The sequence below is a fragment of the Osmerus mordax genome, chromosome 15 (assembly GCF_038355195.1).
Source record: "Osmerus mordax isolate fOsmMor3 chromosome 15, fOsmMor3.pri, whole genome shotgun sequence".
Taxonomy (NCBI): domain Eukaryota; kingdom Metazoa; phylum Chordata; class Actinopteri; order Osmeriformes; family Osmeridae; genus Osmerus; species Osmerus mordax.
Window position 1 is genome coordinate 9,140,369 of NC_090064.1, and position 26,678 is coordinate 9,167,046.

Sequence of the window (26,678 nt, forward strand, 5' to 3'; positions counted from 1 at the left end):
GGGGGGGATGCAGAGCTTACAGATGTTCCCCATTTAAACACACGTGGCAGCGAAAGGTAGGTCCAGTAGGGGGAAATGTCGATGTACTTTCCTGTTACGTATGGCAGTTAGGCCTGCTGAAAGTCACAGTATAGAGCTAGTTCATCTTGGGAGGACAAGCACTGACAAATCTAAGGGAGCTGAAAGTCAATGTCTATACTCCCCACCCCCCCCTCCCCCACCACCCCTTTTGTAACCCACTGTTACACAGTAGCACTCTGAGGCAGAACATCTCAAAGGAGTGGGATTATAAATGACCTTATGAGGCAGTTACTATCATTACATGGCTGATGGCAGTCTGAATTCCAATAAAAGGCCTCTGTCTCTGTCCCTGTGAAAACAGACTTTTTCAAATGATATTCCAGTCGTTGAAGTTCAACTCTATTCCACTGCACAGAACAAAAGACAAACGCAAAACCAGTTATTCCGACGGCTCCCAGTCTGCCAATTCGAGCGGCTATGAACGGCAGAAGGTCCGCAAGCCTGAGATAACAGGAAGCAACCGAGGGCGCTTGAAGTACCCCCTGTGGCAAAATTGGCAGACTTTGGCAGTGAGCGTGAAAGAGAGAGGACTCTAAAACAGAGGGTGTCCTGTCTTCACAATGGATCCCCTTCAAAAACAACACAATACGACATGACTTGGTGGTCCTCATCAAACGCACCACTTGATTCGAATGCGTTCCCATCCTAAAGGAACCTTGCTGAGTTTCTGCTGGGCATCAAAGGACTAACATATTGACTCATCATTGCCATGAGACGCAGCCATGATTATAAAAGGATCAATGACATTTGACCTGTTATGAATACCCCTGACAGCTCATGAGTAAAGGTTATGCCATCTCTGCCCTTCAACAGCTTCTTTCGGCAGTACCCATCATTTTTTTATAGTTTTCAGGGCCCCAGGGTCTAGAAAGCAAACATGATGACTAAACGTCATTAGAAAAATAATAAATACGTAATAAGTTACCTCCTGGTAGAATGTCCACAGTAGCGAGCAACCATATGGAAAGCAAAGACTTAAGTGTAGAAAATGTATTTCGAAAATGCCTATTGAATGCCTCTGAAGTGTCTTCTATCAGTTGCCGGCATCTAAAGTACTGTCTCGTGCACACTGAGGCTGTTTTGAAGCTGTGGAAGCAAAGCGAACGTGTCCTTGTCCGCCAGTGTTAAACATTTGGCAACACAGACATTGGCTAAAACACAGTGCTACTCACAGTCACTCTCTAAACAGGATGGTGACCGTGAGGAACATAACCTCGACATACTGTATTCCTGCCAGGCTGAAGGCACCAGTTCAGTTGGCCACAGCAATCCCCAATCGACACAAGGCCCGCCCCAACTGACTCAGGGACGACAGTCTGGCTCTGGCATGGAAACATTTCATGAACACATGAGGAAAACCAGACCATTGAGGAGCAGGCCCTAGTTTGCCCGTTTGGGAGAGGTTCCACACTGAGTCTGTCCCTTACTGATGAGCCCAGATAAGACAGGAGGCTTATTGCTACTGTCTATGCCATCCCATTGTGCCACTACAGACAACGTGTGTGTGCGTTTGTAATGGAGGGTGAAACCTTCCCCCCACATCAGGGCATGAGGAATCCACAGATTGTGAGAAATTGTTCACAGCTCTGAGCGATAAGAGAAGCCTTCTATAGAGAAAGCCTTCTCTCTGCTTTGAGATGGGGGGGGGAGTGGGGGGGGGAGAGTGGGTGGGGGGTTGGGAAATGGAGAAGGAAAACTCATTAAATATGCTGCTTGTTCTCTGCCAAATTAACACTAAAAAAGTGAAGCTGCCACGAGTGAGTTGTGATAGCATAACTCACCTCTGTATGTGTGAGGGATTTGAGCATCAATCTTTGACACAGTGAGACTCTTCTGGATCTCCAATATGTGTTTGTGTTCGTGTGGACCCACATAAATCAATTGTTGTATTTGACTGTACAACAATTGATTTATAATGGCATCTACGAACAGTCAGTGGCTTTACTACGGCTGTTTACGCAGGAATTATATTTTGCCCTTTTCTCATTAGAATTAGTAGTGATTGAACACATCTTCGGTTGTACTGTTTCGAAGCGTGCTTTTTATTGAATGCGTTTAATTTCCACGTCCTGCTTTATAGCCTATTCTGTGTTTCGGGGAAATGGGCATGTAAATAAATGTAACTAACAGCCTATCGAATAGTTCGTATCTCACTTATGCGCTGTTGTAAGATAGACAATATGGTATTTTCGAAACAGTACACGTAAGAATTACCAGCCAAAAGAACCATATAATAAAATGTTACTTTGAAAAGCAACCTGTGACATTTCGCAATTTTCTTTTCACTACTGTACTGTAGTTGCAGCATCACTCATTTCACAATTCGTTATCATATGTGGTTCAAAAAATTGCAATGGTACAATAGTTTACAAGTGTGTAATCAGAAAGAACATCCATTGCTATAAGCATTGTTAACAAAACATGATTCATATTCATATTAACGATAACCTGAGTTAAATGAATGAAAGAACAATTTTCGTACATAGCCTACCTTATGTTGGGACAACACAGAAGATTAACGTTCAGAAATCAGCAAGCACGGCTGGAATTAATCCTTTGTGTTATTGTAAGTGTGGTTTTATCCTAACTGAATAAACACTAACACTGAATAAACACAAATATGATAGGTCCGCTGGTGGTCGAGTCCCAATCTCTACTGTCCATGCACCTTGCTGTCAGTGCGCTGCACAAGCATCACATATCGCCGCGCTGAGGTTGAAAATGGTTTGTGTTAAAACCCGGAGTGGAATATTCAAAAAACGCGGATGTCTCAAAAGAAGCTAAACAAGTATTCTCAAAAATATTATATATAATAATATAGGTTTGATGTTGACACAGTAACCTAACACATCTAATCAAATGGTGTTGTGTGTAGAAAATGTTATGGGGAGGCTTATATTTGTTCAGCACTAGTCTTGTTTTGGTAGCAGATGGTTTGATTTTAGGCCTGCTCTCCTATTGACTTAAACAAAAGGTTTATGCTGAATGAGTGCATTAAGAATACATTCATATAGGGAGTCAGTTGGCTGAGTGGTGAGGGAGTCGGGCTAGTAATCTGAAGGTTGCCAGTTCGATTCCCGGTCATGCCAACTGACGTTGTGTCCTTGGGCAAGGCACTTCACCCTACTTGCCTTGGGGGAATGTCCCTGTACTTACTGTAAGTTGCTCTGGATAAGAGCGTCTGCTAAATGACTAAATGTAAATGTAAATATGCTAAGGCATAAAAGAGTAGTTTATGGTGACACAATTTCATAGCACGTGATCCTCAAGTGATGGCAGCCTTTGATGTAATGTGTGGACTGCATGCAAGGAGAGAGACCGCAGGTGTCTGTTGGAACGTAATGGAGAACGACAACCACTCTGGAACAGTGCAATATGCAACCTGATTAACCAGCATCAGGGTTTCATCTCTACATTGAAGAGGACACATCGTTCACACATCGTTCACAACAGGTGAGCACAGTCTCTTCAGTTCAGTGGTTGTCTGCTTTATGATTAAGTAAATATATTCAGGACAGTTCCTTTCAAATGTATTTTTTATTTCTCTCAGTCATATATTTTCTCAATATACTAAATGCACTTCAAAGAGTTTTCTATCACAAATGATTAACTTTCGCAGCACTTTCACACACAGAGAGACAGTTTGAAGTGATCATTATGTGCATGTCGTAACCTTGGGATTCTCCCAGTGTGGTTGTTCTGCTTGGGTTATTCAGAGGGGTGAGCTGATAATTATGAATCAACCTGGGGGCTTCTCCTGTGAGGCAGAACCAGCTCCAACAGACCAGGCTCTTTGTGCCTTCTAGATTCAAAAACAAGGTAACGGTAGCACCTCAGTGGTCCAAGTGATCATCACCCATGTCCTGGCCAGGTGAGCGATTGTTTTCTGTGGAGGAAGCCCATGTGTCGGCACGGGATCCACACAGGAAGACCTGGGAGATACCAATGCTCCCCAGGAATCTAGAATTAGCAAAGATCTGTTTGGTTGTGAACAACTGACCACATCCTCTACATGGCATGGCTTGAGGGAGCATTGGTAAGAAGGATGTCATCTCAGCTAATGAACAAACATCCATCAATAACTGATTTTGGCAGGTGATTGAAACCGGGCCAGTCAGAGAAGGTCCTGAAAATCCATATTCTCACACTCAAGAGAGCACATCCATTACCTGAGCTTCCAGGCAACAGACGAGGGGATCTCGTTTTGTTTGCAGAGATGGGTGTAATATTCAGTTCACGATTGATTACAAGGGCTACTGTCTCCCAGTGCTGCATAATGTATGAATTGTGATGGAATGTAGCAGTGGAGGGGAGAATCAACAGTACCTGGGATAGGATTACTCATTCACAGTCTGCCAGAATTTATCTCCATCATTCGGTCTGAATAATGATCTACCAGCTACCTAAGAAGGTGACTGATAGTTCTTAAGAGGAATCGAAATGGGAGATACTGTCTGTGGGTAAGATGTATAGTAATAAGTCTTCTTGATTACTCCAGAGTGATAAATACGGGTCAAACCTCTGCAGGTGGGTGACCATGTCTCTATGGAATGGGTTTCTGATCATTTAGCTGATAAATCTGCTCAGCCTGTTTTTGACCGTGTAATTAAAGATGACAAATTGTTTTATAAAAAACGTAGCAATGTTTTTTTCACTGCTCGGCAGCATAATAATAAACAGTTTGTTCAAACCTACAGTACACTTCTGAATTATATCATTCACTGGATTTAACCTATTATTTGCGCCATATACTCAATATAACGCCCCCCCCCCCCCCCCCCCCCCCCCACCCCGAACATGCTTGGGATGAGTCAAACTCCTCTTCTGCATCCCTTGGATGATTGTGTCATTTCAAGTGCGTCATAGTGAAGTGCATCCGACGACCATGCAAACAAACACATCAAAGTGCATTATGACCCAGCTGGTTCTTTCAGTCACACACAGTCAAGAAGCTGGAAAGCATGCGTGACAACACAGGCAAGGTGGCATTTTGGCATTAAATGTTTGGCTTGCACTGTTTGGACCCATCGCTTGACATTGGTAGTGTCCAAATACTAGTTTTATGCAATACTTGGGTAATGCTCTGACCAAACTATGGAATTACAAAAGCTTCTGTACCATTTGGGCTTTTTGTTTGTGGTTCAGCACTGTCTTTACTGAGTTGGTATTTCCCAACTAATTCAATTTATTACATAAATTGCATGGTCTTATAGGAGTTAGGTGCACTCACATATTGTCCAGATAAAACAACTAACAATGAAATTACAGTTTGTTCTTGATTTAAACTGGTTTCCTCCATTGAAAATTATTTCTAAACTCCATTCCGTGTTTTCCTCTCGCCCACTCAGCATGCAACAACCTGCTATCAATAATTCAGTGGATGGCATCGCGATAAACATATGTGAAAATTGGTGTCACTTATAGTAGGCCTACTAGCTGAAATTCGAATTAAGAACATATCTGAGCAATAATACTGTTTTCCGTATCATGCTGGCCAACTTACTCATTCCCTTACTAGGTTAAGTTATATCGGCCTGCTTGGTAGGTAGGTGCAAATAGATCCCAAAGATATAACCTATTGCGGGTTTTCTTTTAAAACCTGAATAGTAGCTTCGAATTAATTAGCTGAACATGTTCTACAGAAGTCTGAAGATGAGTGATATTGTTTGATTGTTTGATTGTCTACAGGTACACCCTTGCACTTTTGAGGTTCATGTTGTTTAATTTGTAACTTGTTTAACTACATGCTCTTATGGTTCTCCTCATTGGCACTTATTTGCATTTCACAATGTATGCTTCATGTTTGGCTACTTGCAATGTTTTGGGGCTATCTCGTTGTTATGATCAGTGACCTATTCTCTTTTGTAAAGCTCTCTTTTGGAAGTCGCTTTGGATAAAAAGCGTCTGCTAAATGAATACATGTATATGTAAATGTATTGCCGCTTCTGAAAGTCTCTTTCTTGGCATCATCCAACTCCTTTTACTTTAATCTCAACCTCCACCAGAAACATTTATCTTGATGTTCTCAAAGAGGGAACTTTGTGGAAAATGTCCTTGTAAAGTTAAAGCAGTTCCTCTAAAATGATACGGTCTATTTTGTCTATGAAGAATGACAGTTGGCATACAAGCAGCTAATTAGACTTAGCAGTCTCGTTTGATGATCATGTTCCCATCATATTCTCCACAGGGGCCCAGTTCAATCCAATTCATTAGGACACTTAGCTGTTCGGATAGAGGACAGGAAGGACAGCGAGTTGGAAAAGCGAGATATAAACCGTATCATTACCTATTGACGCTATATGTCCAAATAATTTCATGCTGTTGATAAGTGCTGGTCATTACCAAGTGGACACGGTCTCAGTGTTTGCACTTTTACATGATTCTTAGAGCCCTGTGTTGGAACCAAGTTAAATTGAGATTAATCATCTCATATTTGAGTTACTAATGTCTTATATCTAAACAAACTAATAATTATACCATATTGTATGTTTCTGTCCTTTGTAGTTTGTTTGACTGTGTTGAGCTTTGCATCAAATGAAGCTCCTCTTGATAATGACGGTAATACAAATACCATCATTGTATTTGTCCGTAACAGATTTATATGACCATTGCATTGAGTTGATTTGATCATTTTAATGGTGAACTGGAGATTATGAGGTTATAACAGATAATGTGTTGTCTTGTGTTGCTTCCTCACAATGAAAGGAAAATATGTAGTGTCCTCTAGAATGAGCATGATTAAACATTTAAAGACACATTGAACCACGTACAAGTACTGTCTGCTGTCCTAAGAAAATGTCGTCAAACAGTAGAAAACGAGGCTAAGAATAGCAATGGCAGTGAGGCTGAATAATTCAGACACAGGGGGTGGAATACACAATGTGTTTTTCTCCATGTGGCTTTAAAAACCCCAGGCCTTTGGATGATCACAGCAGCACATAGGACTCAGTGAGCTGTGTGTGTGTGTGTGTGTGTGTGTGTGTGTGTGTGTGTGTGTGTGTGTGTGTGTGTGTGTGCGTGTGTGCGTGCGCATTTGTGCATGTGTAGTTTTTGTTTATGGTTAAACTGCTAGGGATTATCAAGGAGCAGGACCAAAGAACTCCAATGTACCTGTACTTATTACAGACAGCTAATAAACTTGAAGTTCAAACTGTATGCATATTTGTGTGTGTGTGCGTGTGTATGTCTTCATCCGTCTGTGAGTGCGTGTGTGAAAGCAGGCACACACATTATGCCTTAGATGGGCCAAGGGACAGTTCATAAAAGAATACACAAATGATTATTGCACCAAGGTCACAAAGATCAAGTTAATCTAAGATGCACTTTGTGGGACATCCAGATGAGTGGCTGATTAGCAACTGTCTGTCTGTCTGTCTGTCTGGAGAAACTGAGGTCTCCTGTGACACAGCAAATAGAGTGGGACATTCAAAAAAGAACAAAACAATACATTTTGCTGTGTAGGAAGGAAGGACGTTTCTTCCCCACCTCCCATCCACCTGCCTCCTCATCCCTTCTCTCTTCACACCTTCTAAACTCAACAGTAATCATTTATACTCATGGTGTGAAATATTAAAGAGCACAAGTGAGGCAGTTATAGAGGTCATCTGTGAGGGTTCCAGACTAGTCAGATGGAGAAGGTTCAGGGGACTAATAAGGAGAAACTCACCATCTGGAAATTCAATCTAACATTTAAGGCCATATCTGGCAACATATCACTTTACTTTAATAAGGTTCTTAGCATGCAAATCTGATGAGATATGAAGGAAAACGTGAAAAAAGGAAAGAAAAAACATTTTGAGTCATTTTTCAACGATGCAGTTAAGTGTCCTATACCAGTGCCTCCTGAAAGATGAGGAGAGCTGGTTTGAAGAAGGCTTCAAACTTCAAGAGGAAAGAACCAACGGCTTGTTGTTTGAGGGAGAGTTACTATCAGGCTTTTACGTAATTGATTCTTCCAGGGTCGGGCTTTTCGGGCGGCGTGGCAGCGGTTTGATAGAGACAGGCGTCTTTGTGAGCCTTTCCCTGACAGTTAGAAGATGTCGAGCGCCCCTGCCGAGTGACTGCATTATCTTCGCTTCACTGCTCTCTCGCTTGCTCTATCACCTTCTTGCTTTCTCTCTCACTCTTATTCACTCCCATTCTCTCTCGTCTTCTCTCTCTCGTTCTCCTGTCTCTCACACCCTCGCTCTCTCTCGTTCTCCTGTCTCTCACAACCTCGCTCTCTCTCTCGTTCTCCTGTCTCTCACACCCTCGCTCTCTCTCTCGTTCTCCTGTCTCTCACACCCTCGCTCTCTCTCTCGTTCTCCTGTCTCTGACACCCTCGCCCTCTCTCGTTCCCTTTTTATCCTTCACAGACTGTCATGGAGGTGACTGTGTTCCACAGTTGTGACAAGTGCAGGGGGGGGCTATTTATATTGACTAAAGACTTCGACCTTGAGACAGTCTGCTTCTGCCACATCCATTCAAATTTTTCTTCCCTGCCTTTTCAACTGAGACCATGTAGAATAAGTTTGAATGGCTGAATTAGGCCTACTGTTGCTGAGTTGTTTGAAAGATTACGTAGTGGTGCCCATTCCCAAACAGACAGAATCAAGTCAACCTCATGTATTATCAAGACGGCACAACGTTTTGGTGTGACTTAATTTCCATAATTTCTATTTCAGGCAAAATCAACTTTTTTTAATGATTGCCAATTATTCTATGTAAGATCCTGTGTTAACACCTGTTCAGCAGGCATGCGATAAAAAATTAAAATCAGTCAGCTTGCAAAGGAAAATAAATCTAAACAAAATGTTTGATGTGAAGAAACATCACACTCTATCAAACCTTCACACCTGAGGTCGTGCCTAGGAACAGACGCTGCTGGGAAAACAATGTCTATGTCGGTCACATTGTCATGGATGGAGGAATTGGAGAAGAGGGGGAGGTTTGAGACAGGGAACGGGAAAAGGGACGGTGTGGGGAGACATATGTTTCCTCGGTTTACACCAGCCTCTGGCCTGGGGTGTGTGTGGGTTGGTGTGTGTCTGTGTGAGATATCCGTTGTCAGTAGGAGATGGCATCTGATGCCACAAGCATTTGTGTGTGTTGTATGTGTGTACTTATCCTTACATATGTCAAGAACTCTGCCATTGAGGCCCTGCTTCATACAGTAGGTCTATATGCAGTTTTCAACACGTTTAATATTTGCATTGAGACACCTATCGATTCAGTGTGTAACTTATCCATTCCCTGCCGACAGACAGTGCCTAGATGCCAACTGCTAAAAACCTGGTGGAGCTGAACACCTGTTCAGATGGCAACCATGGGTGACTCCATCCCCTGGGATTGCACGCAGGTGAGAGCATTGCTAATCATGCCAGCTTGGCAAAGCTGCTGAGGACCGATAGAACTCAACACAGCAAACACTGTTGCTGTTGTTCTTGTGATGATCAATGGTGTTGCGTTATTTTGTCTTGAATAAGTGTGGGTCTAAACAGTATATTGAATATGTGCGTTAGTAACGTGCACCTGTGGTACCAATCTTATAGAGATGTTACAGAGATCTTGGTTAGAGAGTAGAATGAATCGATATTAAAGCAATACTAGTGAATAGGTTATACTTTGGTTCTAACTTTTAGATTATTAGCCTGAACAGCCTCTTGTTTGCATTGTTGTATTTTGTGACTGTAACATCTGAAAGTTGTGAGGTGTGTTTTACAAGGTGAAGGTTCTAGTCTCTTGTTTGCAGCACACCAGTGCTTCTGACAGGACTTGGCCATCCAGGCCTGTTAGAAGGTTAGACATATTCTTTTGACAGCTTTCTCACAGATCAAAGTGGTTTTATTTCTGGAGGTTTATCTCTTTTGATAGCTTGCCTGGGGCTGGTGATTGAAGTGGAGAGCGTTGGGGAGTCTGTGTGTGTGTGTGGGGGGGGGGCATTGGAAAAAAGGAAAGGACGAGGGGACAGGGCAGCAGAGGAGGGTACAGGACAGGGCAGGGAAGGAAAGGAGGGTACAGTGCAAGGCAGAGCAGGACAGGACAGGACAAGGCAGGGCAGGGCAAGGTAGTCAAGTGGGATGAGACACTTCTTGCCAATCGTTTTTTAATAAAAAAAACCTTCTTTGAAGATTCCAGTGATTTAGCCAGTGAAGGAAGGGTTTACATTTTCAGGAATATATTGCCCTCTTCCTCTCATCGTTGTTCGTCCCGTTTTCATCAGCTTTGGTAATCTGCTCGGTTTAAACCAGTATTATTGGTCACAAAGACTTATTTGCGACATCGGGGACGCTTTAATTCCATGGGGAACAACAAAATGGGTAACAGATCCAGCATGAAAGTCACACCCTCGTTCTGGTGCGAGTGCTAGAGTAAACAGAGTCCCAAAACAGAGAGCTTGTTAGTCACGGCACTTAATTATTAAACAGTGCATGTAGGAGTCAAACAGGACACTGGGTTATTCTCCCACACAGTCTCTCAGACAGTGGACTTGCAGGAAACACAGGACTCCAGTTTGGTTTTCAGTTGAGAGGATAGGCACTCTACCCTTCCTTTCCATGTTTCATAAGACTGGATCAATGAGAGAAGGAGAATGAAAAGGTGGCATCAGAGGACAGGAAGTGGAGGAACTTATTCATCCGTCGAGGAGAGGCGTACTTGATTGCAAGATTAACTTTATATACATCCACACAGCACTCATTCGTCTATTTTGGCTCTTCGGCAGATGAAATTATACTGACCACTTTCTAAAAAGGCCAGTTTACCTCAGGTGTCAGACAGAAAGCACACTGTGCATGGGTCACTGTGGTGGTCACCATAGCAACAATGGCCATAAAAGTCCTTGTAGGGATGGCAATCCAGAACATTCTTTGTGGTCTTTAAGAATGATCTAAATCAAAAATCTCCAAACTTGTTGAAATACTGTTTTGGATGGTTTATCTCAGCCAATTTACAATTTTCTCTCTAAACGAGTGGTTCCCATCCTCCGTTATTCACACATTGAGAGATATGTGTTGCAGAGGGGGAGGATGAAGTCGTCTGCGATTCATTTGTTGATCAGACAAATAACATTTGTAAGACAAATATTGTTGTTAATTATATAACTAAGTGATAACGTCAAAATCCTTTTTGACAAGCAGTATCTCTTCCATTCAGGGCTTTTGTAGTACATGATTCACACAGTAAAGACTAAGTGGATGGGCTGTAATGGTTGTCATCACAAGGATCCATCCTAATATGAGTGATCAAAGGGGGCATGTAGTAATTGGATATGAATTCCTTCATTAATTGATGAGCAACCAGCAAATTGTGCCTTGTCCTCTGCCTGTGTCCTTTAGATCAAACAGATTTGACAAATAACTTTTACAGAACCAGACAGAATTGTCTGCAAAGCTCCCTATCAGAATGATGCTTGAGAACGTACAGTGCATGAAATACCTTAAAGGTCTAATTTTGCTACATAAACGAATAAACGAATAAATACTACAAAAACGCTTTGAGGTTTTTGAAATTGAGGTTCAAAAATGTTCTTTTTTTTCTTCCTAGTTTTTATTAGGCTCTCCCACCCACTCCGAAACTACCAGATGACCTCTGCATGATGGTAGAGATGTGTGTGCCATACTTTCATGTGTCTGAGCGCCTTCATGCTTGTGCCAATATGCGTGTGTTTGACAAGCTGTCAAGAACACTGGAAAAATAAACTTGCATGTTTACATTCTAAATACAAGACAGTACTGTATGATGTGTAAGAATTAACAAACAAAAAAAGAATATATAATATTTAATCTTGAGAAACAAGGGATTATTTGAAATTAGGGATTTATTTATAATTAATTTTGTAATTGTTCACGCAGAGTAAATATATTTGAATAGGCATTCAGTCTCTCCTCATTCTGACACACAATATAGTTTATTTTTCTAGTATTGCACAAGTCACTGGTGACACTGTGTGGTAGAAAGTTATATTGCATGCACATAGACCATGATATGTTCAACATTATCATCTTATTGAACTAAGACACCTTGTAGACCCACTAAATCCAGTATATTAGCTTGATAAAAACCTAAATATTCTTAAAATTCCTATAATTCAAATAAACAAGTCATGGGGCATCATAATAGGTCAAATTGAATTAACTACTGAGTTAATGTTCTAAATTAACTTTTGAGCAGGATAAATCGGGGAAACACTTCCTGATAAACTGTCGAAGCAAGCACTGGGGCCCACATTACAGGGTCATAAAGATTGTGGAGCTGATCCACATGCCATTTTGTCAGATTTGACACTGTGTGAAACCACTCGAGGACAACATATTCACACACTGAAATACACAACTATTGTGACACAATCAACAAGGTAAGATCCAATAATGCAACAGTCAGGAGCTTGTTTTCTCCATATTAATGAGGATCAAACGTGTTTAATGTGGATGTTTTCTGACATATTATGGTGATGTGTTGGTGGCTCTTACTGAAACACTGGTGACTTTTACCCTTAGTGAGCTATCATGGCAGACCACAACCCAGCACGAGTCATGTTCATGCTTACTGCATTCATCATCTTCTTAGTTGTGATGACACTCAACATTATGGCTGAATTTGGGGGGAAATCTGGTGACATATGAACCAGTTCAAATCGTTCTATATGTAAATATATACAATATATGTACACCCTTGTGTAAAAGTCTGTACCATACACATGTATGGTACATGTATGTATTCATGTCTGTGTAAATTGGTTTGTGTGTGTGTGTGTCTGTGTGTGTGTGTGCTCGCAGGTGTTTTCAGACAAACCACAGAGGATGTTGCTATAAAGTATGCCACAGACATGACTCCTGCACCATGGTGTATGTTTCTGTGGGATTTAATCTATATCTGGTTGTCGTGCATGTTCATGTACTTTGTTACAGGATTCTGTCGAAGGTAGGTTCACTTTTATATTTATTGGGTGTGCTCAAGCCTTCGGCGAGAGCACAACCTTTGTTCTCTCTCATATATATTTATTTATTGGGTGTGCTCAAGCCTTTGGCGAGCACATACACTTGGACGTTTAATTCAACTATGAGGCTGCTATATAGCCGATCACATTCCCTCTTGCAGGGGACATGAGAAGACAACTGTTTCATTCTACACTTCACTCTTAGTATTTTGAGTTGTAAATGAGCAGCAACAACTGTATGCTTTTAAATCTATGTAATCTTTATAAATAATAAGTATGCATTTTTACATAAAATATACAGAAATATCAGCTGTAAAAATGTCATTAAAAAACTGACCCCTTTGCAACCGACGCAAGCAATTTCCCCAGAAATTGAACCCTAGGTTATATTTTTTGAATTATGTCAAAATGCCAGCCCAAACAGGAATTCCACCACATGTATGGACTCCAGTATGTATCATACAGCATAGTCACTAACCTATGTTTTTTTCTGACAATATTTTACTTTAATGACACCACAAAAACACTACTTAATATTTTCCCATGTAGAAGATGTACAGGACATTGCTGCAATGTTACTGACTTTTGTGAGTGTGACTCAAGGGTCCTTGAGTTGAAAGTCTGCTATTCTATAGTAGACTGTCTCTTAAAAGTTGTCATTCTTCCCAGGAATGCCTATGACTTTCTGTACACCACCCCTTCAGTTCTGCCCTATGGATTTAACATCGCCTTGATCATGAACCTCTGCTTAATTATTGCATAGCTCTTCTTGTTTGATAGAGAGTAAGTGATCACAAATACAGTACATGCACTGCAATAACACATCTCAATTTAGGACAGAGTGCAATTACTAATACTATTACTAATGTGATAATTGGTTTGGAGTTCGTTGTATCGATTGCATGTTTTGCAGAAAAAGAATGTCTAGTTTGTACAGGCAGCTCATGAACATCTTTTTCCTCTCTGTGTTGTAGGATGTTCTGGCCAGCTCTGGTAGTCTCATAATACTGGCCATCGTTAGCCAGCTATTTTCTGAGACCTTTCACGTACTAGGATTAGGACTTAAAACATCTGATGGTGAGTATTATCATTTACACTCTAGTGTAACTTTTTTATATCTTTAGTTGATCATTCTTAATCTTGACTTGTAGGAAATTAAGTAGACAGGGATAATGTGTAATTTGAACCCCAAAATATGGTCTTAGCTTTTCGATTGTTTTTGGTGTTATTAGTTGTGTTCATCTGATTAGATGCATCTTTTCATGGATACATATTCTGAGGATGCATCATTCAAGCAGAAAAGCTATTTTCATAATTATCTTTCCTTTGAAATGTCTTTTACTGCAGACGTCTACATCTAAATAACATTTCAAAGTCAACATTTCATCATGAACTCTGGCACCAAAGGCGTTTCTCATAGTCGTTGATAAGAGAGCTACTCACAGAACCCTATTTGAAGTTCACTTCAAGCTTTATAAGAGCTTTGGAGATGGAACTGTCTGCACTCAAGTTTGTACAGATTGTGTGTGCTTTGTCTCTCATTTGTCAATCCTGTGTACTCTCACAGCAAACTACCAGGTCTTCACATTTTCTTTTATGCCTGCAATACAATGTGGGGAAAATAATATAAATTTCTCAAATGTATAATATATATTCCTTGAGACTTTGATTATAATTGTACAGGCATAGGCACTGTCTTTTGACAGCTATCAAAATGGATTTCCTTGACAGGTTTGTACGGGAACACATCAGCCATAGTTTCTGAGCTGTTCCCTCTGGACGTGGCCATGGACAGGTGGGCACAGTACACCTGGATCCTGGTCCAGGCCTGGAATGCTGCCTGGCTCCTGCACTCTGCCTTCACAGTGCTCAGAAGGTATCCCATCCAAAACGACCTACAGAATAGTGGGAGTGATGTTGGACAGCATTGCAATCCTAGACTTCTTTTGGTAGAAGTGTTTTAAAATCTCATACCTTAATAATAGGGATCTTAAGTTCACCTAGCATGCTAATGAACTGATCTGTATTAAGGTCAGTTGTCATGTGAATGAGCTTGAGGCATAGGAACAAAGTAATATAGCTTCTATTGTGGTTGTCAAATCTCTGTTATGGTCAAATGTGTCTGTGAGGAACACTTTCAGCCCCTTGTGCTACAACCTTGAGATCCATCCCCCAGCATTCTTCTTCATGTGGGTTGTGATCAACGCTGCAAGGATTGGTGGGATGTTTCTATGGGCCAAGCAGTAAGTGGCGTTCATATTTGGTCCACTTTACAATAATACAATAGGGCAGTAGGCACAGACTACAGAGTAAAACAATTCAGCTCGTAGTCATCGAAGAAAAATGTGTGTTTTCTTTCACACATCCAGGGATCTTCTGGGAACTCTGTTTTTCAAGTTGATGGTGCCGTTCCAGAGCTTCTTCATGCTGTATATGTCCTACTGCAACCTGTACCGTCACAGAGCATGGCTGGCCATCAACAACCCTAAGGAGGTCTGGTGTATACGCTATTTGGTGAGCTCACATCCTGTCCCTCTCTCCTGAGGATCTCACAGCAATGGTTCCAAACCTGAGATTATATTCGAATTAATGCAAATGTTGACATTGGTTAATCACGTTTGCTATGTAAAAGTTAAAATAAATTACATGTATCCAAGGTTGAAAATCCAAAACAGGAATCCAAAATTGGGATTCATGAAATCTGAGAAGGATGACCTAAGGGGAAGTCTGCACATGTAGAGAATGTAAAATTACATGGAATGTGTTGCCCTCACAACATTGACAAATCGTTGTCAAAACCCCCCCCCCCCCCCCCCCCGCATATTTCCACTTTTGTCCACGTAACACTCCTCAAAGTCCTGCAATTACATGATGAATCATGTCCTTTGATAAGATATCTCAATCAACTCCATATGGTAGCAATATGAAATACCATATCATTTCTATGGTATCTTCTAACCACACTAGCTAACCTTTGCACTTTACCTGTCACAGACATGTCTGAAAGTTCATTTTATACCACAGTAAAAAGCTGATACATATATGGCATTTGCTCCTGCAACCACGCATGCATATACCTGCATGAGCACCTGTGCCTTTTCACAAAGGTCCACTTACAACAATTAATCTACTCAAATCTACTCATTATCCTAGCAAAATTACTGTACACCTCTAAACACCTTTAAAAATATTTTGCCACCTTGCATCCATAAACTCTGTGCTGTTTTGTCCCGGGTGATGGGGGACAGACCCAGAACGGGCTGGCGATGTTTGCCTGGTGGACCCTGCTGGAGACCCTGGTGTGTTTGGGGGTGGTCTTGAAGCACAAGGCTGGCCTGCAGGATCCCATGGCCAGTTCTGTGGTCCTGTCATTGCTCCTACTGGGGATGCTGCTCTGGTAGGTTTTGTAACAGGAAAGCTGTTACCATCGTGCTGGCAGAAAGAGAAATATAAGTTGTTAGAAAATGCTTGATTCAGACTGTATTTGAAATTGTGACCATGAGGTCCACATTGTTGTTGCGAAAATCTACAAATGTTTATTGTTTGAAGCTATTGATGAGAACAACACATTTTTTAATGTTCTTTTGTTTGGAATAACAATAATTATTTAACAAATGTTTTTTTTCTCTTGCCTGAGAGGCAAAATGTCTTTTGCCTCTCAGGTTTGCTATTCAAAAAGTGCTCTCCAAGTATATCCGCTACACCTTCACCGTCTACCCAGTGCTGGTTTTGGGCTTGGGGGCCATGTTCACCAGGGGCTACCATGTCCACAACATAGCCCCCAATACTGTCTACTGTGGTAAGATATACGATCTAAAACAATGTTACAGTGGGACTACACAGTATATTGTAGATTTAATTTGCTATCTATTTTGTTTCTACTGTATAACTATTTTGTAGTGACAGTACTGTACTGACACATTTGCAGTGCAATACAAGTGCAACACTATATTATAAATGAAAGTAATGTGCGCAGCTTCCAGTAATCTATTTCAAGACAGGTGAAATGTGGACTGATCCTCTTGTGAGCTGCGGTTGTAACTGTTCCTGTCTCAGGTGTCCTCATGCTCATAGCGACCGTCCTGAACAGTGTGCTCCTGATTGCTGCTTGCTTCTACACTGATGAGGCCTCCGATTCCTCTGACACACATCCCCACCCCCCACCTGACGGGTGTAAGACTGTGTGCCAGCAAGTTGGCGCGAACAGCAAGAAATTTGCCATTGCCAATCCAGTTTACTGCCAGAACTAAGGAAAAAGTTACCTTGGATTAAATGATGTGCAATGTGAAACCTTGTACCAAGTTGTAATGTGTGATGCACCTCACAGAAACTACCAACAGGGGGCAGTATATCAATGAAACAATTTTGCTGAATGGAAAAAGCATTTACTGTGTGTAGACATGGACCCCTCCATTTGACAGGTGCTTAACATTCAGAACCATGCAGCTGTATCTACTCTGATTCCATATAGTTAGGACTCTCTGAGCTCCTCCATCCCATCATGCTGAGGACCAGCATGTTGTATTACTGAAACGTTTGTCTGCATTTAAGTCAGCTTCCAAGAGAAGAGCTTAACCTTTGTTGAGGACACACATGAATGACAGTCTGACAGAGTGTAAACATCATGCTTTGAGATGGAAGCTGTTTGCTACACTCCACACATACGGTACTTCTGTTTGTCGATGCGAAAAACGATTTGTTCTGACAGCTGCTGGCAGTGTTAGCTTTATGAGCTGCGTGAGCTCATGCTAATTTACGCAATCAAAGTCATGCAATGGTTGCACTTGAATCCTTACATATATGTATTCATAAGAAATACTCTTATTACGCTGTTAATATGATGTTGATGTAGAAAAGAGGGGTGGTAGTTTATTCCACCTGATTATATTTTACAGATATCCCTCCAGCTATATTGGAATACATAAAAGTCCTATGTGCTTTATGCTTTTATCATTCCAGCATGTGTGAAGATTGCTTAGATTTTGGATGGTTGATCATGCCTAACATTGTTTATGTAAGTAGTAATAGTATGATGCCACAGAAATACAGGCATCAGTCCAACTATCTATAGAACACAGCTGTTTGTGCCATACTGTGTAGAGTGTTAACTGTACCATTACAAGTTTCACCTTGAAGATTTAAGTCAACCATGCAGAAAATGAATTATTTTATGATAGGACGTATGATAGGCCTTGGATGTACTAGGTTCCTCATCAATTGGATGTCAACTTTAGCATCAATCTATAAATACGTTGACACGGTTATGAAGTCAGACATAAAATGTGGTTGTCTACTTGATAGATGTCAGTTGAGAGAATTTTTTTTGTAGACACAAGCATTTGAGGGACACACATTTGGAGAATGATTAAAAGCATGCTTACACCAGGCTTTTAATCTGTATGCCTCAAACTTGTGTCTTTTACCAAATAGATCTGAGTTTGTGTAGCCACCACATTCTCACATAATTTCATGATAGATGTTATGAACCACTTAGTAATGACATGTGTCTAGCATAGGTGCCCCCTGTTTGAGCAGCACGCCTAGTGGCAAAGTTGTTGTGGTCAAGTGCCTTACTGAAGGGTACTACAGTAGGCAATAACTGTTGTGAACAACCTTTTATCCTGTTTCGGTTATGTAAGTAGTCCAGCTAGTGCTGACTCAAATCGACCTTTTGGCAACTGGTCTAATTTCCAAACCATTGGGTTAGTAAGTGGTTATTCAACAAATAATTTGAGATACAATGCTCTGAATATGCTGTTCAGTAAATATAATAATAATAAAAAAGAATAAGAATACAACTATTGAGTATATTTGAAGTACTAGTGTCCAGACAAGATCCATCTCTCTGAAGTATTTTCAAATGAGCCTGCATTGGAAACATGGACTATTCTATGATTAAAATACTAAGATTTTCCATCCAATGTAAACATGATTTAATGAGTTGACAGAATTCTGATTGCACAATGAACTTGTTGTTACAGTGTGATTATTTGAGAAACGCAACAGTCTAGATGCAAATCAAGATTGCTGTCCTAGGGCCCAAAAAATCATTCAATTTGAATCTTTGCCAAAATTCCGGGCCTTTTCATTAATCCAGGTTAACAAGACTTGTTAACCTGTTTAAGTATTGTACAATAAATTAAACTGTCTAAGGACTAAAATTAGGTTACCATGCATGACATTTTTAAGCGTTTTTCTACAATATGTCAGCACTGCAACCTCCTGGTCATTGAACTGTCACAGTGCTACAGCAAAATTATTAAAAGTTTGTCTTAGTCCAAGGACTTAAGGAGCTGAGTTTATATTAAGTACCATGCCTTTTTATTGAAAAAAGTATTCCTAAAAACTGCAATTTAGTGTGAGGTAGCAGAGTTAGCCAATTAGTGAGCTATGTCTTTTATATGAAAGGAGGAATACTCCAAAAACCATTGACATAAAGTTTTTACATTTACATTTATTCATTTAGCAGACGCTTTTATCCAAAGCGACTTACAAGAAAGAGCTTTACAAAAAGTACATAGGTCAATGATCATAAACAACAAGATAGCCCCAAAAACATTGCGGGTAGCCAAAACATGAAGCATACATTGTGAAAAGCAAACAAGTGCCAATGGGTAGAACCAGAAGAGCATGTAGTTAAACAAATTACAATTAAACAACATGATCCTCAAAATCATGATCCTTTGGTTTGCAAGGAAAAGATGAACTCCTGTAGTTAGATCACCAAGCTGAGCAGCGTGGGTTCCCAGTCCACATTAGCATAACCACATCATCTAGAAGTACATAATGTACTGTATATTGCCAGGCAGACAGTATATCAATAGTGCCTGGCTCCAACCCTATATATCCTCCAGACACACAATAGATAGGATAGTTGGTATAAAGAAATAAACAACACAGAAGCTGAAATATAACGTAGATATTGCTTCAAATGCGTTTGAGTCCCCAACAATAGCAGTGTTCTTAAAATAATTTGTTATACTAGAAACAAGCCCAACTAGATTTGAAATCCCAAAACATAACTATCACACTCAGTTGTTGCAGTGTGTGAAGCATTTGATCTACTACATTCTCAAAGAGTATGACTGATGTTAAAGACTTCATTTTTTCTTGCTTAATTGGAAGTGGTGCCTTGTAGTGCTTGTCAGAAGACAGGAATGTTTACTCGTTGGTTCATGTCAGTCAGTATGAATTAACATTTAAAAACATGTTAAATTATAGATATTTTGATATATAAGTCGCAACTGACTATAAGTCGCAGGAAAATACGGTAAATGGAACAATAATTTTGTCAGCATCTCTCTGACAGCTCAAACAAAAGCTGTGATAGCCTACACTGTATTTTCCAGCTTACTTGAAGTTGGCTTTTCATTTTTCTTCCTCCAAGTAAGTCGGAGACCAGAAAAGTGTGTAAGAAATGTCACTGTGACCTTCCACTTATAAATTCCACACAGTAGGTAGGATACTGCAGCTCTAAATGGAGAGAACACATTAGTCCTGTCCTAGCTACTTTACACTGGCTCCCTGTTACCTTCAGAATTGACTTTAAGGTCCTTTTCCTCACATACAAAGCTCTACACGGACAAGGACCTAGCTACATTGCTAACTCCTTTATAAACTACACACCAGCTAGAACACTGCGATCATCAAATGCAGGCCTATTAGAGGTCACCAGAAGCAGTCATAAGAACATTGGTGATTCGGCCTTTGTCAATTACGCCCCAAAACTATGGAACAAATTACCCATAAATATTAGGGAAGCAAACACTCTAGACATTTTTAAAAGACAGCTTAAAACCTACCTTTTTACCGAAGCACTTAAGTAATTTTATCTCAAAAGGGTTTTCCTACTTTTAAAGTTGTTTTCTCTCTTGAACAGAGATCTTATTGGGATTTTTATTTTTGTTTGAATTGTTTATCACTTGTATTATTGTTTTTATTGATATTATGTAAAGCACCTTGAGCTACAATTCTTGTATGAAATGTGCTATATAAATAAAGTCTTACTTACTTACTTACTTACTAAATGTCATCCAAATGTGAATAACATTGGAATTGATGTGGTGCATTATGTAATGCACAGTGCCATATACTTTATAAATGTATGTGTAATTGTTTTTCATATTCTGCTGAGGCAAAATATCTCTATTAGCAAAGTAATCAGGTATTGAGGTATCTCCTTAATAGTACAGCCCATACAGCTATACAGTTTGTGGAATATTTTGATAATATTGCATGCTGAGATTTCCTGACTGAACTTCCAGGTTTACAGATTAAAAAACACATAGAAGTTCTTCCTGCAAGAGGATTTAATCTAGGGCTATTTCAGCAAACATTATACAGTATTTTTACATTTTATTCATTTAGCAAATGCTTGCAATAACAGGAACTCAAAAAGTAATGTATTGCTAAGTGCAGTCTTCAGTGCTCTTAACCCAGGGGGAAAGTAATCAGTCCAGGTGGGTTTTGAAGAGGTGTAGTTAAATGGTGACATCATTCCATCACCATGGAGCATGGAAGGAGTAGCCTTCAACAAACCTTTCACCCTCGTATCACACACTGTAATGCTGACACGTAAAATATATCAAAGTGCAGGAAAACCTGCTGGAAAAGGGCCAGAGTACAGTATGGGGCAATAAATATGTTAATGTAGCATTAAATATGGCCTACAATAGTAAAGATTATCAGCAACAGTCACATACTGTATATGGTACAGTGATACATGACAAAAGAAACAAAACATTAGTACCTTAAAATATATGACAATAGCATTTTTTAAACCATTACTCTGATGATAACACACTACTTAAGTCTCAACAGTATCCTAGACTCCATTAGGCAGCACATTCAGAGCTGTTGAATTTACCATGATGAATCTATTCTGTTTTAGGTCCCATTACCATTAATGGCTAGACAGAAAAGGTTCAGTTGGGGACAAGAAAACAGCACATGGCTTTTATGAAAAAGGGACCACAAAAGTCTGGCCCATCCTCTTTCATCACCCTTACCCAAAGCACAGAACCCTCACATTTAAATATCTGAAGGAGAGAGCGAGAGAGGCAGTCGCATGCATGATTTCTTCTCTGATGCATAATAACAGGCCAGCCGTCTCTGACTGTCCTGGATGTATGGAGGCCACCTCATCAGGAGGGGTCTGTCGAGGGGTCAGCCTCCAGAGCCTGGCACATTGTTCCCCCACAGTGCTCTTTGATTGCAGCACATTAGAGAAGATCAGGCCCTTCACACACACTCACACACACTCACCCCCGACGTCCAAGAGGCAGCCCCGATTGGAGCCTGAGATGATGGTGACACATTGCACGGAAAATGCCAGAAAAGGAATTTCTGGCTAGAGTGCTTCCCAGCGACATTCTATTTGTTTTGTGTTGAACTGAGAGATGGGGTTTGAAGGAGGGTTATCGGGAAGTAGTCCTAGTCAAGTCAAACACTCCAAATGTTTCTGAAGAGGTTAAAGATGCCTCTCCATCCTCAATATATACAATAGACAGATTGTCACTGAAAACAACATTACAATGGTATAGATAGTCTTTGTCAGTTGTCTGTGATGTATCAAATTCATGCTGAAGTGGTCACACAGTGCTCTTAAGATTATGAATGTGATTTGAGACTGAGATGGGAAGTGTAACCTACTTTACCTGGGCAGGTCTCTCGCTAAGCAGGGCCAGATTGATATCTCCCATCCATATTTTCTGGCACATGACCTTCCTAGGGTACTCATATACATTTTTCATTTGTTGAAGGCATTACATCAGGAAATTCACCCAAAGGCTGAGTCGGGGGATCTTTACAGCCAGAACAGACTAAATTAACCAATTTCCTCAAGTTCTAAAGTCCTTCAAAAATTAATTAAAAAATTGAATTAAAAGTTCTCTGTGAGGAAGAATTCAATTTTAAAATGGGTTTCTCCGTTTTCTATTTAAGTAAACCTTTTTAATTATTTAACATACCAAATAAGAGCAGGCATACATTTTCAGAGATCCATCAGTGGCCATATTTAGCCATGGGTTACTGCAATACATTCCATGAGTCATCACTGTGGAATGAGTTACATTACACAAGCTTTTCAATTAGCTCTTTGATATACAGTATAGGATACTGCATTTTAATGAAATGCTATACATAACACTCAAGGAGGTTCAATTCCAACCTGGCACATTCTGAAAAAGTGCAATTGGAAGTGAGATTGTGCCCTGTTAAATTAGGTTATGCAACAAGCACTCAAAGCTTTAAAGGCCTTCTGACCGTTTAATGATATCTAATTCATAAACATGAAAAACTCACCAGGGACACTTAGGGTTCTAGACAAGCGTAATATGCCTTAGAATATTAATTGTAATTCGATTTGGACTGAATGTGAAAGCCACTTGGAGTTTCATTTGCTGGAGTTACTAGGCAGATGCCAACGTGGGGACTCATCCACTAAAGAAAAGTGGGAGACCCAAGATATGAAGTGGTACGTAGCTACTGCAAATACAGTCATTATTTGTTAGGCAAACAAGTCAGACAGGTCAGACAAAATCATGGCTATGACAAAACAAACACATCATTGAGATAAGTTAGAAGCCATAAGTTAGACTGAGACATGTTTTATTTTAAGCACACAATCTAAGACATTTTGTGTTTTCATGACACAAAATGTTTGATTAACAGAATCAAACTAGTCATCAAAATCTTGATCACACAATTTCTTTGGAAACAGAACCTCCACATGATTGTGTATGCTCTAGCAGAAATGGATTAGAAGCCAAATGAGACATGGGGAAACATCCTAATACAATTCTCCTAATTGATATGCATCATGTTGGGCCCACTAAGTTGGGCCCAAAATTAGCAATTTTCTCAGAATATAAAGACATTTGCTTGTATGTTTTGTACTTGCAGGAAACTCATGGAGATATTCGCCCTGTCGAGGTCCCTGCTTTCCTCTCATTACAGAGCCATTATCTTGATCTCAGAGCCAGTGCAATAACGGAGGTCTCTCTTCCTACATTGTTTACATACAGGACAAATAGCACCTGACACCAGGGGGGTATTCCAGGAAGCGGATTCAACAAACTGTGAACATAACCTTGAACTCTGAGTTGATTTACCCTAAAATGGGAGACTGACTTTTCGGTTCTAGAAAAGCTGATTTGAATGAGTTAAATCAACTCGGAGTACGTCCACTCTGAGTTAAGCGCGGGCATGAGAACTATTAAAAGCGAACATAAATGGAACGCCGATACTAAAATCCACCATGGCACCCAGCGACACAAAACGTTGTCCTACTTCATCACACTTCAGACAGAAGTGTTAATACGTGTTTATGTTGAATCTGACCTCATATTCCACAAAAAAGCAACACGGCTGTAGCAGCATAGGAAAGACAATTGGCGTGGGAGACAATTGCTGGCCGAGTCAATGCATACATTTGAATGCAGTAGCCAGTCCATACATTGAACATTTAACCACACTGTCCGTTAATATTACAGGTGAAATAGTGGTGGACTTAATAAAATAGCATGTTAAATGTTATATTAAATATAAAAACATACTACGAACAGGTAAGGCATTTTTTGGCTAGGCCTATAAGCTTGTGATTGTAGCCTATACGTCACCTTGGTTTTAATCATATTTGACATGATACAAAGGAAATATCAGTTGGTGCCTATCTTGTAGTAGCAGTAACCCCCAACAGAATGCTTTTCATCAAAGGATGATGATGATGATGATTAGGATGATGAAGAGATGACTACTGCCACAGAGATGGATGCAGAGAGGCCTATGTATGGTAGATACTGATAGTTCTCTCCCCATGTAGCCTACTTTTATTTACAGGTTTGTGTGGAATTTTCAGTGACACTGAAATGACGAGAATAATGAATAGAAAAAGATTTGCACATTCTGATCCTGTTAAACAGAGCATGAATGCTGTACACAGTGAGATGTTCATTTAATGGCAGGTGAATTCTGCATAAGGAATTCTGTATCCTTCAAACCATAGGGGAATTAGTTTCGGTTGTTTGGACAATATTATCCCCTACAATCTTTAAATTGATTTGCTGGGAAATTTGCTGGGATTTCCCAGTTACAGGAGGGTACATGGTCACAGGTGAATAATGTTTATTGTAGGAACAATAGCATATATATAAATACTCATTGTTGGATTTCTATTTGTAGGCAATGAAGAAGACCAAATTAAAAGTCAATGATTTGTCTTTATTTCAGTGCCAAAAAGCATTTGGTCGGTTCTGAGTGCACGTCCACGGTGTGTAACATTAGCGATGTAAGGGCTGAGAATGTTGCTAAAATAGTGTAGTGTCACAGGAAACGGTAACGTTAACTTAAGTGTTCATCAGGGAATTAAAGCACATCAAATCACAGTCTTAAAATCCTCTCCCGGCATATAACTAAACAAATTCAATTTTGTTCGAGATTGGTCGGCTGAACCAGGAAAGGACACCCCATGTCTGCCAACTGTATCAGGCTCAGAAAGTGGGAGGGGATAGGTAGAAATGCAGTTTGTCATGGAAAACTTGCTAGTGAGTAGGTTAGGTTCACAGAGTAAGTTACCATGGACACTGACCAAAATATTTCAGTCACATAACATCCATGCTGAACCTAGAGTCAAAGTTCTTTGGACTACACATTGTCATAGCAGGGAAGAAAACGCTCTGGAGTTTAGGTGTCCCACATTACCCTCTGTCCAAGATTACTCTTTCGCTAGGAGCAGGGGAAGCTGAAAAAGTGATGACCAGAGAGAGACAAAAGGAGCATAACAAAAATGAATTATGTAACAAGCCTCTGACCGCAAGTTTGACCTTGGAAAAATGGAGATTCAATGGAAGTGCCACATATCACTATAGCAGGGTCTGATGCAGTGGAATGTAAATGTGGTCGCACTTCTACATTCAAAGAAAAACTCATCGGAAGCTAGTTGGATTCTTCATAATTGTGCACCCTGTTGGAAATGGGCCATTAAATATTTATTTAGTTAGAAGTGCTCTTGTGAATTATAATGAAGCCACAAGGTGTGCAAACATACATAGTTGTGGACATGCTGTGGCAAAGACATGCTCAGTTAACTAAATAAGGTAGTGCCAGCTTCCTGCAAGGATAACCTTTGAAATGGTGCAGTTTCATGAACCCGCATGGTTTCTTGACATGGAAAAGGGTTTTACCTTGAACCTTTTAATGAATCCTTTTTGGCCACCAGGTCAACGCTTATTTTCCAGCACTGATTTGGACTATCCAAGGGCAGTCATAAGGCTTGACAGGAACTTTTGCCAGGAAATTGTGACTGTGGTGCTCGAATGCTGGAGGAAAAGGAGAGTAAACATGATTCTATCTACTGGGCTCCATGTACTGAACCATGGCGTGTCTATAGGAGGTCTGTATTCTGTCAAATGGTTTTTCTGTTGGAGATGGGTTTCTGCAGTGCAGACACCTTTTGTACTCTCTTGAAAAAAAAAAAAATTAAATAGCCTGCCTGGAATAAACATGAAGCACCACACTCTTGTCACCTATTTGGAGACTCACATCGACCATCGCTGATTTGATTTGTTCTCTAGATGTTCCTATTTGTCTGAAGGTTCCATTTTGTTGTGACTTGTAAACACTATCAGATTGTTCAGACACAATCTAGTGATTTACTGTGTCTGAACCTATTGTGCAAGATTGC

The 26,678-nt window shown here is 40.3% G+C and overlaps 1 protein-coding gene across 1 annotated transcript; it reads left to right on the top strand.

Annotated features, from left to right (window-relative positions):
• Window positions 1-9,385: 9,385 nt before the first annotated feature.
• On the top strand, window positions 9,386-18,795 carry LOC136957992 (uncharacterized). The gene is made up of 8 exons (XM_067252211.1): window positions 9,386-9,418; window positions 13,972-14,074; window positions 14,729-14,873; window positions 15,139-15,240; window positions 15,367-15,511; window positions 16,246-16,394; window positions 16,660-16,796; window positions 17,054-18,795. The coding sequence occupies exons 1-8, from the start codon at window positions 9,386-9,388 to the stop codon at window positions 17,245-17,247; spliced, it is 1,008 nt and encodes a 335-aa protein (XP_067108312.1). The 3' UTR covers window positions 17,248-18,795.
• Window positions 18,796-26,678: the final 7,883 nt, after the last annotated feature.

Excerpts from the sequence above, each read along its gene's own strand:
- LOC136957992 (XM_067252211.1), top strand. The coding sequence starts at position 9,386 with ATGGGTGACTCCATCCCCTGGGATTGCACGCAG. Across the intron at positions 15,241-15,366 it reads ATGTTTCTATGGGCCAAGCA|GGATCTTCTGGGAACTCTGT; the intron begins GTAAGTGGCGTT and ends TCACACATCCAG. Across the intron at positions 16,797-17,053 it reads CCCCAATACTGTCTACTGTG|GTGTCCTCATGCTCATAGCG; the intron begins GTAAGATATACG and ends TTCCTGTCTCAG.